At 36.6% G+C, this 15,175-nt stretch overlaps 1 protein-coding gene across 3 annotated transcripts in view; it reads left to right on the top strand.

The window, feature by feature from the left end:
- Window positions 1–15,175, top strand: part of LOC142334775 (E3 ubiquitin-protein ligase UBR2-like) — a 122,301-nt gene that overhangs the window by 63,163 nt on the left and 43,963 nt on the right. For all 3 annotated transcript variants that reach the window (XM_075383062.1, XM_075383064.1, XM_075383065.1), the window contains exons 16-17: window positions 1,158–1,319; window positions 12,401–12,602. In XM_075383062.1, the coding sequence (XP_075239177.1) occupies window positions 1,158–1,319; window positions 12,401–12,602 (364 nt within the window). The remainder of the gene's footprint in view (window positions 1–1,157; window positions 1,320–12,400; window positions 12,603–15,175) is intronic.

Below are 15,175 nucleotides of genomic sequence, written 5' to 3'. Positions count from 1 at the left end.
AAGGTCTTTAAGAAGTTGTCTCAACATATCGGTCACTGTCCTATTCAAACTACAGACCCCCACCGACCAACCAACCCTCGCAGCCCCAAAGTCATGACCCCTCCCACAAGCTAGCCCCCACCGCCACCGGCAACTGCATGCCCCACAGCCTTACTCCTCCCCTTCAACTTCAACTACCTACACCACCTCACCTACCCCTCTGCTGACTAGACTCAAAGTATCCGGTTCACGGAAATTGTTTTGGAACCTTATACTTAATAGTGTGAAGGACTGTTCTTAGAAGTTGACCCCCCCCCCCCCTCCTACAACCCTCCCCCCATCAGCCCCTCTCACCCCCCCCCCAATCCCATCCCTGCGCATCGTTCAGGCCGTAAGGGCGCGTGAGCAAAGACTCCCTCCCACTGTTGCCCCCCCCCCTCGCTGCGCTCGCCTCACGCCCCTTTAATTAAGCTAAAGCTAACCTCACTAAACCGTGTATCTACTGACAAAACCAAGCGTTCGCCGGTCGTTTGAGAGGAGTTCGCCCGACGTTAGTCGGTTATGTTGATAAAATTAATTCTTTTTGGTTTTTCTTCTATGATATTTCTCATTTAGATTAGGTTTTTTTATGGATATTAGACGATTCTTCGAGTCGTTTACGGTAATCTAATGGCTGTTTTTTTTAAAATTCGTTTTACTTTTTGATAAAGTCTTTCGTTTTATTTAAGTCACGACTTCCACGTTTGGTTTCTAACTTACCTCACTCAATTTCCCGCAAAAACTTTCCAGGTCAAAAAGTGGAATCAAAAGGAACGGGATAAACCAATAAAACCCGGGCACTAAGAACTCTTGTTCGAAGACTTAGTGTATTAGTCCTACAACTAAGAGGCTTAATTTACCATTTTATGGTATCTACTGAAACTGCGGATCACATGTGAACACTTTTTGCTCAGAAAATTTAGGTTGTCGCCAAAGTTCCTTTAATTTTCTCTGACTGTTTCCATCCCAACCTCGGTGAGTGTGGTCAAAGTGGGTTTTTTCCGGCATTCTGCCGGCTATATTTAATAAATTAGGTTGCGTGTTAGCGCTCAATCCATTTATCGGTCACCTTCGCGAGTTGTTAGCTAATTATTTTTGATTTACGTTATATTTGAGCAATGTATTTTTGTAACTTTTAGAAATACCTCGACTCCTTATGTCGAAATATGATGCTGATTCCGAAACTGAATGTGCACTATTTGGATGCATGCAAGAAACACCTCATCAATCTCTTCCAGAAGATCTTTCTCAACTTCAGAGCTTCTGCCTTTCTCTACGAATACGATCTGTTTTATTACATGGTAAGAGACTGTTTTCTCCCCTCTGAGGAACTAAGTTTTCGTTTTCAATATCATATGTGAACAAACAACTGCTTAGTTTTTTTCATCGAAAAGGATATCCTATCAAAAGGTAGGACTATCAAGTATATCTTGTATAGAACCTTCTAAAAGTGTAAAGTTTTACATAAATAATGTCATAATCTAGTCGGTGGTGGTGGTGCTGTCGGCCGGATCATTTCCATGGTAAGTGTCAGTTTCGTGGATTTTGACCTTCTATCAGCTAGAAATGGCTAAAAGTTATAAACCGTAGGATACTGTCTTTTTGGGCTAATAGTGAGGCTATGGCTCCAGAAGGGTAGCATTTATCAGCCTCTCGGATTTTCGTGTCCGTTTATAAAACAAGAAAAGCAAAAAAATGTACAATTTTGTTTTCCAATAACTCAACAATAAAATAACTCAACTGTCCAATATAAGATGAAAGCTGACTGTAATCGACAATAATTTGGTAAGCGAGCTGAATTTTTCTGTTCACGTGCGGCTTTCTCAGCTGTTTTTTAGTTTAAGTTGTTAATTTTAGTTTTTGACCATTGTAATCAATTGTGGAATTTTTGTATAAAATTTTGAGCTTTTAATTGTCGATTTGCCATTTTAGAAGACTTTTAGCGGCTTTTGTAATATTTCTAGTATATTTTAATATCTTCAGTGATTGTCTTTAAAGCGGGAGTTAGTTTTTTTCGTAGTATACGGAACTTACATGGAAACCCATTTGAGGGGAACCAAATACATTTTTGGTTGAGAAAATTGTTTAGTTTAAGGCTATTTGTCATTTATTGTTTTCCTTTATTTTCTGATATTTTCTCCAATTTTTTGAATTTTTTCTTTTCAGATGTTTCTTGTTAATAGCCGCCCTCATCTTCTCAGCCGGCTATTATAGCGCTCCTACTTTTTTTTTACTTCGTCGAACTTTTTTTTTCGCTTTACCAATTTTGCTGCTTTTTCGACATTTTGCGTAAAATCTTTTCGACTTCTCTAAGCTTATTTCACTCTTCTGTAATTCTGCTCAAAGTCCTTTTAAACAGCAGCTGCTCAGCAAAGCAATTCAAAATGAAGAGTCGGTATAATCTCGAGAAAGTCTAGCAGAAGCCGTAGACCTAGACCAGAAAAATTACGAATCAAAGCTTTTCAACTCTCGAAATTCTCAAGCCATATGCAAGTATTTTAAAAGCCTACGAAAAGGACCAGCAGTTCCGCCACAGGTTAAATGGAACAAAGATGTAGCAAACTGTGATGCTGAAAAAGCCTCTCTTTTTAATAAATATTTCGGTTTAGTTTTCACCGTCTCATTGGTCATCAAAAACAGTTTGAATGAAAATAAAATTTTGAACAACTTTACTGTGACGGACGAAGCAATAGTCGAAGTTCTTGGGTCATTAGACGTATCAAAATGATGTGCGCCTGATAACTTGCCTGCAGTTGTCCTCAGGAACTGCGCAAAAGAACTTACGAAGTCCATCTTTGAGTTAGTCAGAAATTTTAGGCGCCTCGGAACCTATCATAGTGCATGAAAAATAGGAGCAGTTAACCCATTTTTTAAGAAAAAAAGGATCGAAAGCAGATGTGGTAAATTATCGTCCTGTAACACTATTATGCATTGTCTCGAAAGTTCTAGAAAAATTTTTGTATGGCTCGATTGTCAATTTTTTCAAAGGACTCATAACTGATTCACAGTACGGTTTTCGTGAAAGAAGATCACTTATTCTTCAAATGATTACCTACTTAGATAAGATATACAAATTCTGTTCTGAGAACAGTCGAGAAAATAGCTCATTTCTCTTTGACTCTTCCAAAGCTTTCGACCAAATTGATCATGGAATACTCTTACGTAAGATCAATTGCATTGGAATAGGTGGCAAGCTGTTCAAGATTTTAAAGTGTTGCCTGAGCGACAGACTGCAATACGTGAAAATTGGAAATCTAAAATCGAAGCATTCGCCGGTCACCTCGGGTGTACCTCAGGGCTCAACACTTGGGCCCCTACTTTTTCTTATTTTCATTAATGACTTGCCTGAAACTGTTTTCAACTCCTAAGTCTTTCTTTTTGCTGACGATCTCAAATTATCATATAATGAAAATCTTGGAAACGCACACGGAATCAAACACGATCTAGATTCAATATTGCGCTGGAGTTAAGAAAACAACATGAGCTTCAATCTATCAAAATGTCAGTACATAAATTTCAATATCAAGTCGAGATTAAGTCCGGTATTGGGTCAATGATCGCTGGAACAATCAAGAACTGTGGAGGACCTTGGAATCACTATGAACGACAGTCTCACTTAGAAGGAACATGTAGAATTGCGGACTCGTAAAGCCAAAAAATTCTTCCAAATTAAAAGAAACACATCAAATCTCCTGAAGGTTACTGAAAAACTAAATCTTTAAGAGTACGCTTATTCCAATCTCAATCAATGGATCTAACTGTTATAAGCCTTCAAAATCTGACATGCGACTCCTTGAAAAATCTCAAGAAAAAGTATTTTTTCAAGAAAAAAAACCTTAATTATTGCGAACGACTAAGATACCTGAACTTAATACCTCTCAACTATTACATCTTGCTAACAGATCTTCTCTTGCTACCGAAATTGGTGAACAATTATTATGCGTTCAGGATAACCGAGCATATTAATATTGTGCAAAGACGGTCAAGTTTTTGGTTTGTGTTGCCTGAAATCAAAACAGAATTTCAGCGGTCAAATTTTTTCTATCGAACCACATATAGAGCAAATATCATTGATTCAAATGTTAAATTCTTTATGTTAAATTCTTTAACTGTAGCCTCTCATTATTAATAATGATAATAATAATAATAATAATAATAATAATAATAATAATAATAATAATAATAATAATAATAATAATAATAATAATAATAATAATAATAATAATAATAATAATCAAAGTCAGAAATAGAAACGGGATAAACCCATAAAGCCCATTTTTAGATGCCTGTTACTTGAAATTTGTTCTCAATAGTTTTAGTTACTATCTATAATGCTTATTGGTATTGATACTAGACCCTGTAGCCTCTCATTGAGAAACAGGAGTATGTTCAATATGCTTTTCTTTCAATCCCAGTAGAGTTGATATTTTCTTTTCTTACAATCCCAGTAGAGTTATGGGAATCAACGGCGGCTATTTTCCGGCAATCTGCCGGGTATGTTTAAATTGCTTATTTGGATCCGTATTCAGTTGCGGGTTATGGAGAGAGCTTTGATCATTTGATGGGCCAGTATTTTTTGAAATAATTGAAGTAATTAATTGTTCTCGAACGAAGTTTTTTGACGCAATTATTGTAAACTTGTGTCTTCTTTTGTGAAAAATTTTTGCTCGACCATTTTGCGCTTTTGTTCTAGAACATTCTTGGACTTTTTAGTGACTTGTTTACGCCTCTCCAAGATCTTTGATTGTATTGCACTCACGATTAAGGATAGTTTTTCGGTAAAGCAAAAGCGATTGTAGCTTGAAACAGGGACTTATAGCCGAGTGGTGGGACTTATAGCCTGGTACTCTGGAGGTCGCAGGTTGGAATCTGACCCTGGGTGGATATTTTTGAGCTCATAAACAAAATGTTTTGTATGCTATAGCCATTGAGTTAAATTGCCCCGACTTTCGTCTGGAGGAGCAATTTGTCCGAAGTTCGTTATTCAGTTCATGTCTGTTTATTAGCCGCGCTCATCTTCTCAGCCGGCTATTATAGCGCTCCTATTTTTTTTTTACTGCATCGAACTTTTTTTCGGTTTGCCCATTTTGCCGCTTTTTCGATATTTTGCGTGAAATCTTTTTGACTTCTCTAGGATAGTTTCACTCTTTTTGCATTCTGCTCAAAGTCTTTTTAAACGGCAGCTGCTCAGCAAATCATTTCAAAATGAAGAGAGTCAATATAAAAAAAATCAAAGTCAGAAATAGAAATGGGATAAACCCATAAAGCCCATTTTCAGATGCCCGGTACTTTAACTTTGTTCTCATAATTTTTAGTTACTATCTATAATGCTTATTGGTATTGATACCAGACCCTGTAGCCTCTCATTGAGAGACAGGTGTATGTTCAATATTCTTTTCTTTCAATCCCAGTAGAGTTGATATTTTCTTTTCTTTCAATCCCAGTAGAGTTATGGGAATCAACGGCGGCTTTTTTCCGGCAATCTGCCGGGTATGTTTAAGTTGCTTATTTGGATCCGTATTCAGTTGCGGGTTATGGAGAGAGCTTTGATCATTTGATGGGCCAGTATTTTTTGAAATAATTGAAGTAATTAATTGTTCTCGAACGAATTTTTTTGAATCAATTATTGTAAACATGTGTGTCTTTTTTTTGAAAAATATTTGCTCGACGATTTTGCGCTTTTGTTCTAGAACATTCTTGGACTTTTTGAGTGACTTGTTTACGCCTCTCCAAGATCTTTGATTGTATTGCGCTCACGATTAAGGATAGTTTTTCGGTAAAGCAAAAGCGATTGTAGCTTGAAACAGGGACTTATAGCCGAGTGGTGGGACTTATAGCCTGGGACTCTGGAGGTCGCAGGTTGGAATCCGACCCTGGGTGGATATTTTTGAGCTCATAAACAAAATGTTTTGTATGCTATAGCCATTGAGTTAAATTGCCCCGACTTTCGTCTGGAGGAGCAATTTGTCCGAAGTTCGTTATTCAGTTCATGTCTGTTTATTAGCCGCGCTCATCTTCTCAGCCGGCTATTATAGCGCTCCTATTTTTTTACTGCATCGAACTTTTCGCTTTGCCCATTTTGCCGCTTTTTCGATATTTTGCGTGAAATCTTTTTGACTTCTCTAGGATAGTTTCACTCTTTTTGCATTCTGCTCAAAGTCTTTTTAAACGGCAGCTGCTCAGCAAATCAATTCAAAATGAAGAGAGTCAGTATAAAAAAATCAAAGTCAGAAATAGAAATGGGATAAACCCATAAAGCCCATTTTTAGATGCCCGGTACTTTAACTTTGTTCTCAATAGTTTTAATTACTATCTATAATGCTTATTGGTATTGATACTAGACCCTGTAGCCTCTCATTGAGAAACAGGAGTATGTTCGATATGCTTTTCTTTCAATCCCAGTAGAGTTGATATTTTCTTTTCTTTCAATCCCAGTAGAGTTATGGGAATCAACGGCGGCTTTTTTCCGGCAATCTGCCGGGCATGTTTAAATTGCCTATTTGGATCCGTATTCAGTTGCGGGTTATGGAGAGAGCTTTGATCATTTGATGGGCCAGTATCTTTTGAAATAATTGAAGTAATTAATTGTTCTCGAACGAATTTTTTTGAATCAATTATTGTAAACATGTGTGTCTTCTTTTTTGAAAAATTTTTGCTCGACCATTTTGCGCTTTTGTTCTAGAACATTCTTGGACTTTTTGAGTGACTTGTTTACCCCTCTCCAAGATCTTTGATTGTATTGCACTCACGATTAACGATAGTTTTTCGGTAAAGCAAAAGCGATTGTAGCTTGAAACAGTGACTTATAGCCGAGTGGTGGGACTTATAGCCTGGGACTCTGGAGGTCGCAGGTTGGAATCCGACCCTGGGTGGATATTTTTGAGCTCATAAACAAAACGTTTTGTATGCTATAGCCATTGAGTTAAATTGCCCAGACTTTCGTCTGGAGGAGCAATTTGTCCGAAGTTCGTTATTCAGTTCATGTCTGTTTATTAGCCGCGCTCATCTTCTCAGCCGGCTATTATAGCGCTCCTATTTTTTTTGCATCAAACTTTTTTTCGCTTTGCCCTTTTTGCCGCTTTTTCGATATTTTGCGTGAAATCTTTTTGACTTCTCTAGGATAGTTTCACTCTTTTTGCATTCTGCTCAAAGTCTTTTTAAACGGCAGCTGCTCAGCAAATCAATTCAAAATGAAGAGAGTCAGTATAAAAAAATCAAAGTCAGAAATAGAAATGGGATAAACCCATAAAGCCCATTTTTAGATGCCCGGTACTTTAACTTTGTTCTCATAATTTTTAGTTACTATCTATAATGCTTATTGGTATTGATACTAGACCCTGTAGCCTCTCATTGAGAGACAGGTGTATGTTCAGTATTCTTTTCTTTCAATCCCAGTAGAGTTGATATTTTCTTTTCTTTCAATCCCAGTAGAGTTATGGGAATCAACGGCGGCTATTTTCCGGCAATCTGCCGGGTATGTTTAAATTGCTTATTTGGATCCGTATTCAGTTGCGGGTTATGGAGAGAGCTTTGATCATTTGATGGGCCAGTATTTTTTGAAATAATAGAAGTAATTAATTGTTCTCGAACGAAGTTTTTTGACGCAATTATTGTAAACATGTGTCTTCTTTTGTGAAAAATTTTTGCTCGACCATTTTGCGCTTTTGTTCTAGAACATTCTTGGACTTTTTAGTGACTTGTTTACGCCTCTCCAAGATCTTTGATTGTATTGCGCTCACGATTAAGGATAGTTTTTCGGTAAAGCAAAAGCGATTGTAGCTTGAAACAGGGACTTATAGCCGAGTGGTGGGACTTATAGCCTGGGACTCTGGAGGTCGCAGGTTGGAATCCGACCCTGGGTGGATATTTTTGAGCTCATAAACAAAATGTTTTGTATGCTATAGCCATTGAGTTAAATTGCCCCGACTTTCGTCTGGAGGAGCAATTTGTCCGAAGTTCGTTATTCAGTTCATGTCTGTTTATTAGCCGCGCTCATCTTCTCAGCCGGCTATTATAGCGCTCCTATTTTTTTTACTGCATCGAACTTTTTTTCGCTTTGCCCATTTTGCCGCCTTTTCGATATTTTGCGTGAAATCTTTTTGACTTCTCTAGGATAGTTTCACTCTTTTTGCATTCTGCTCAAAGTCTTTTTAAACGGCAGCTGCTCAGCAAATCAATTCAAAATGAAGAGAGTCAGTATAAATAAAATTAATGTCAAATAGAAATGGGATAAACCCATAAAGCCCAATTTTAGATGCCCGCTATTTGAACGTCGTTCCTATATGTCTTAGTTACCATCTCTTATGCTTATTGGTATTGATATTAGACCCTGTAGCCTCTCACTGAGAGACAGGAGCACGTCCAACTACGAAATGACATCAAAGTAAATTGCACTTAAAAATGTTTGTTATACAAAAATCAATTATTGTTGATATTTTTTTTTCTTTCAATCCCAATAGAGTTATGGGAATCAACGACGGCTATTTTCCGGCAATCTGCCGGGTATGTTTTTTATTGAATTATACCTTCTTTTTTTAGGCTTTTGTTTTTAATAGACGCCGTTAGCCTCTCGAATGGCTATTTATTAGGCGCTCTCCTTTTTTTTAAATTTGCCTTACCTTTTGGTCACGTTTTTCGTTTTACATAAGTCACGACTTTCACGTTTGACTTCTGACTTACCTCACTCACTGTTTCAACTGAATGTTTTTTAAATACATTCACCCAATAGGTTGACTTCTGCGCTCACTTTTTAAAGTGAGGATAAATTGAAATGAGATATTCCAAGGACAGATTTTGATTAGGGTTTTTAATTAATTAAAATTAATTGTTTTTAATGTTTCAATTTAATGCTAACACTTCTCATTACATTGACATCACTTCTTTTCAAGAAGACCAGTGAGATTTTAATATCTAAGTTTTATTTTTTCACTTAGTTTTTACAGTCACAGCTGATTGGCTCTCTGTGTTTTTTATGGGAGACAGTTTCTTGTGGCTGAGACTTTCAATGTATGTATGTTTTGTTAATAACCGCCGTCAGCCTCTCAAACGGCTATTAATTAGACGGTCTCCTTTTTACAATTCAAAGAAAATGAATTGTATTGGGGAGCTGTTCAATTGCTCTTGAACGAAGTTCATAGCAATTATTGTAAACGTGTGTGTCTTTTTTATGCAAATTTTTCGCTTGACAGTTTAGCGCTTTTTTTCTAGAACATTCTTTGACTTCTCAAGTAACTTTTTCACGCTTTCGTTCTTCATTTTCGAGTGATCTCTATTGCTCCGAAGTAAAGCTATTATAAAATCGGTTGCAGAGTAGCGGAGGTAAGTGATTTGTAGCGCAGTGGTTAGTGCTTGTGGCTGTGGACCGGGAGGTCAGTCGTTGGAATCACGTCGGGGGAGAGGTTTTTTGACCCATAAAGAATTAAATTGCCTCGCCTGTCGTTCAAGAGCAATTCTTCCAACATTTGTCGGTTTATGTTTTAAGATCTGTTCACTCATTTTCATGATTTTTTGAATTGGAGGTGTGATTTTGGTCACGCCGAAACAGGACGTGGAGCGGAAAAACGAGTGGTTTTGCGCTCTCCTTTTTTAAAAATTCGCTTTACCTTTTGATCACGTTTTTCATTTTACATAATTCACGACTTTAACATTTGACTTCTGACTTGCCTCAGTCACTCACTGTTTCAACTGAATGATTTTAAAATCCATTCACTCAGTGAATTAGTCAAGATGGTGGATACAGTCAAGGTCAAGAGTGCAAAATCAAATTTTTATATTGTTCATAAGTTTATGGTTGATCTGAACGATTTTCAACAGGTCAGTTTATTGTAGTTGAATTGGAGTCAAAACTTGGGAGATTTATCCGAAAAAATGACTATTCCACAATTTTGTTTTCTTATGTATTTGACCTTTTTTAATTACGTAACAAATAAGTAGATAGTTGGGTGTGGTCGGGTTCAGGTTTTACTTCGAGTTGGTTGCCGAGTCTTCTGGCGATATTTTCTTGAGCTGATGCAAATTTGTTCATGAGGAGGGTGAACTTGGGCTTTTGTGTTTGTGAACATTGACTTCTGTTTTAGAACTTTGATTTCAGTTTTCGAACATTTGGATTTTAACAGTAGATTAGTTTTTTACTGGTAGTATTTAGCAACTGCTGGTAATATTCAAGGTCGAAATGTCATTTTGGTAAGTTTCTTTCCGTAACAGTCCCTCCCCCTATCCAAACTACAGATACCTCAACCTACAATCTAACCCACGCCCGTCTACCTGACCCCCCTTCCGCAAGCGGGCTACCTTCCTACCCCCTCGTGCACCCTCCTGCACCTCATTTCACCCGTAACGCAACACGTTCGATACAATTTTGTCTGTATTTTTTCAAGCCTCTGATTTTATTATGCACTTTTTTGTTTCTTCTTTCTCTTTGATATTTCGGATCTTTTTCGTTTGTGCCCCCAGTACGTTATGCGCCTCCAATTACAGAGCACGTGCCATTACATAGTAAATCATTGTGTAAAAATATGGCATGTGCGTCTGGGGGGTGCAAATAATATGCGCCAACTAAGTTGGCGGGGAACAAACGGAAAAGAAGATCCGATATTTCTGGTCGAGGTAAGCTGAGTTTAGAAATTATTTTGCGTTACTCAGGTGTTCTACCGGTAATGTTTGTCTGCCACTTTTGGCTTGACTGGTTTTTCGTCTAACTCTGCCTTTTCGAGTGACTTTTGCAACGCTTGCTTTTCTGATTTTGCTTGATCTAAATTGCTCTCATTCAGAAATTAATCCTCTAAATTGATTCGAGGCTGTTTTTACAACTAGAGAATCATAAAAAGTGCGCCAGGGTTGTTTTTCTTTTATCAATTTAATTTTATAATAAGCTATACTACGATCATTTCTACCCCCCCCCCCCCGCCATTGACATTATACCCCATCACTGGCTGAATTGACGCCCCCCAATTGAACCCTGCCTGTCGTTTGAGAAAAATTCAAGTGTCGTTATGTTTAATAATAGCCGCCATCAGTCTCTCAAACGACTATTGTTTAGGTGCTCTCCTTTTTTAAATTTTCGCAATACTTTTTGATCATTTTTTTTTTGTTTTACATAATTCACCATTTTCACGTTTGACTTCTGACTTACTTTACTCACTGTTTCAACTGAATGGAATTTAAATTCTTCTGAGCATCGAATTACGTAATTTAGTGGATACGGTCAATGTCAAAAGAGCAAAATCAAAAGAAACGAGATAAACCGATAAAGCCCGGTCATTAAGTCTTTTTGATTTAGGGGATCTATTCTGTTTCGGCCCCCGCAGTGTTTTATACGCCCCCAGTTACAAATTATATGTTGTTATATAGCACGTTCCTATGTAAAAATAGCACGTGCGCCTTGGGGCGTAAAAATATAAGCCCACTAAGCTGGGGGGCCAAAAAAGAATAGATCCGAATTAGGTTATTAAAGTTCATTAGAGTGATTGCTACCTGATATTAGTATTGAGCTTAATACCCTTCAGTTTAGAAGCTGAAGTAAGTCTAGGTTTAGAATCTAACTGAAACTGCACCCTGAATTTGAACAATTTTTGAAACTTGGAAAATTTTTTGGATTTCTATCTCTTGTGTTTAATGGCCGCCCTCATCTTCTCAGCCGGCTATTATAGCGCTCCTATTTTTTTTACAATTCAAAGAATTTGAATTTTATTAGGCGCTGTCTTTTTTTAAGATCTGTTCACACATTTTCATGATTTTTGAAGTCAAATTGGAGTAGTGATTTTGGTCACGCCGAAACAGTAAGTGGAGCGAAAAAGCGAGTGGTTTTTCGGCGTGAAATTTTTCACTCTAAATTTAAAGTAGAGTGAGAAAACGGTGTTTGAACAAAAATTCGCTTTCTCGCTAGTGGTTTTTCGTTCTTATGCGGCAATTTCACTTTGATTTTTACTGTTTTTTTCGATTTTTTGGATCGGATTTTTTTCTAAATAGTTTTTCCAATCCATTCATAGTCCGGTCTAGGTCTATTTTTCTGTTTAGTCAATGAAAATTCTTTGAATTTTATTTACTGTACGTCAGGACTTGTCCTGCTTTTTTTTACTTCGTCGAACTTTTTTTCGCTTTACCCATTTTGCCGCTTTTTCGACATTTTGCGTGAAATCTGCGTGACTTCTCTAGGCTAGTTTCACTCTTCTGTCATTCTGCTCAAAGTCCTTTTAAACAGCAGCTGCTCAGCAAAGCACTTCAAAATGAAGAGAGTCAGTATAAAAAAATCAAAGTCAGAAATAGAAAGGGGATAAACCCTTAATGCCCATTTTAGATGCCCGGTACTTGAACTTTGTTCTCAAGGTTTGTTTTTATCTTGAGTAGTAGAAACTTGAACTGGGTTCGAGATAAATTTTTTCAGGTCTACATTGCAAGTTCTCTACATCTGATGACTGTGAACCACCCAGATGATGTGATGCTACCCGCCTGCAATATGTTCATGCGGCAGATAATCTACAAATTTATACTCATTCACTTTATCAACCTGCATGTGGCCCAAGTGTTGTTGAAAATGGCACAAGATATTGCCTCCAAGGACGATCAACCCATGGCTGTTGATGATGGTTAGCATTCGGTCATGATAAACCTTGATAAGATAGACCTTATAGCCTTCTGAAAATTGAAGCTTCGATTCTGGTTTAGCCCCCCTTATTAATAGCCGCCCTCATCTTCTCAGCCGGCTATTATAGCGCTCCTATTTTTTGAATTGTATTGGTGCGCTGTGTTTTTTTTAAGATGTGTTCACACATTTTTCAATGACTTTGATCTTTCAAAACGGGATAAACAGGTAAAGCCCAGAGGGCATTAAGTTTCATTAGAGGCCCAATGTGGGCTTTAGTAGTCCTTCAAGTGCTTCAAGTGGTGCAGCTGCTGGGATGGCATTAATTTAAGGCTAAAAGGTCATTTTTAGGAGTTTTAGGGCTCAAAATGGTGCAATTTTTCATGTTTTTTGTGATTTTTAATAGCCGCCCTCATCTTCTCAGCCGGCTATTATAGCGCTCCTATTTTTTTTTACTTCGTCGAATAAAAAAAAGTTTCGCTTTACCTCATTTTGCCGCCTTTTCAACATTTTGCGTGAAATCTTTTTGACTTCTCTAGGCTAGTTTCTCTCTTCTCTCATTCTGCTAAAAGTGATTTTGAACATCAGTTGCTCAGCAAAGCAATTCTAAATGAACAGAGTCAGTATAAAAAATTGAAGTCAGAAATAGAAACGGGATAAACCCATAAAGCCCTATTTTAGATGCCCGCTATTTGAACGTCGTTCCTATAAATATTAGTTACCTCTCTCTAATGCTTATTGTTATTGATAGTAGCCCCTGTAGCCTCTCTCTAAGAAACAGAAGTATGTTCAACTACGAAATGCCATCAAAATAAATTGGACTTAAAAAAATGTTTTTGCACAAAAATCTTTTTTTTTTTTCAATATATTCTGTGATTTCAATCCCAATCATGATTATTGGAATCATTGGCGGCTATTTTCCGGCAATCTGCCGGGTATGTTTTGTTTTGATTAGTCTTAGGTTGAAGCATTTAAAAGTTGATGAAGGCCTTTTACGAGACAAAATTGCTCGTTATGACCATTTTATGAGCTATATATTTAGGTACTACAAACATAAACACGCAAAATGATACTAATTTTTGCAATTTTTTTTTGAAGGTTTTTCAGGTTTTTTTTGAAAATTTTTGTCATGTTTCGAGTTTTTTTAGCCCTAGGTGTCAAGAAACCTCCTCTAGGTCTTAATAAAGGGTTTGATGATAGATTACTGCATAGTTTCTATTGGTAATGGAATGGTTTTCGATTTTTTGCCATCATGAATTTTAGCATTTTTTTCATATTTTTTGACATTTATTGTCATTATTCAAGTTGTTTGAGTCCCAGGGTCCAGCAAACCTCATCAGGGATTGAATAATGAAGTACTGAAAAATTCTCAGTTGCAATGGAATAGGTTTCAACTTTTGAGTATCACAAATTCTTTGCAATTTTTTATTGACAAAATTCGCTTTTTTTCCAGGTTTTTGAAACTTTTTGTCATTTTTTTTCAGTTTTTCCAGCTTCATGGACCAGGCAATCTCCTATGAGGTTTGTTAATAGAACACTCCATAGTTTCTAGTAACATTGGAATGATTTTTAACATTTTAATGTCTCGAATTTTAGCCTTTTTTTGATAAAATCTGCAATTTTTTTAAGGCTTCATAAAGTTTTTGTCAGTTTTTGATGTTTGTCCATTCTCAAGTGCGAGAAAGCATATTCCACGTTCTGATAAAAATTTACTGCATATTTTTTACCTTCAATGGATTTGTTTTCAACAAAATAACCTTTCTACTTTTAGAAGTTTTTTGATTAAATTTGCATTTTTTTCACGTTTTTTCAAGATTTTTTATTTTTTTCTTGCCTCCGTAGCCACGTAACCTCATCCAGGGTTTCACAGTATGTTATTAATTAGTTGCTAGGGTGCAAGTGCATGGCGTTCGACGTTTTAAAAGAAAGAATTCCTATTTTTTGATATTTGAAATTTTTTCTAAAATTTTTTGCCTATCGATCTATGAGCCAATGAGTTTTTTAAATTTCGGAATTGGGTTACTGGATAGCCTCTAGAGACACAGAAATGATCTTGAAGATATTTTTATCACGATTTTTAGCAACATTTCCTTATAAATTGCAATTGATTTTCCAGTTAATCGGTCTTCAAGTGCCAATGAATTTTTTTCAGGTCTTGCAGATATAATACTGGAGCGGTTTCAGAAACAAAAATTGGTTTTGAATTTATTTTTGAAATAGATTTTTTAAAGAGAAAAAATATTGCCTTAGGTTTGAAAGCCTCAAGAGTTTTAGCAATGACTATATTTTTGTTTAGTTTTGATTCTTTTAGTTTCTCAATTTTTTGATGATTTTGTGTTCTGGTTGGCATTGTTCAATTGATCTGCTGGTCAGTTAGAGTACGTCTGAGTTTTTGATTCAATTCTTTGAATTGTCTTTAGGACTTGTCCTGCTATGTTTTTTACTTCGTCGAATAAAAAAATGTTTCGCTTTACCTCATTTTGCCGCCTTTTCAACATTTTGCGTGAAATCTTTTTGACTTCTCTAGGCTAGTTTCTCTCTTCTCTCATTCTGCTAATATTTATTTTGAACATCAGA

This window comes from Convolutriloba macropyga, chromosome 2 (assembly GCF_964194025.1).
Source record: "Convolutriloba macropyga chromosome 2, txConMacr16.3, whole genome shotgun sequence".
Lineage (NCBI taxonomy): Eukaryota > Metazoa > Xenacoelomorpha > Acoela > Convolutidae > Convolutriloba > Convolutriloba macropyga.
This window is presented reverse-complemented; position numbering and strand designations above follow the sequence as displayed.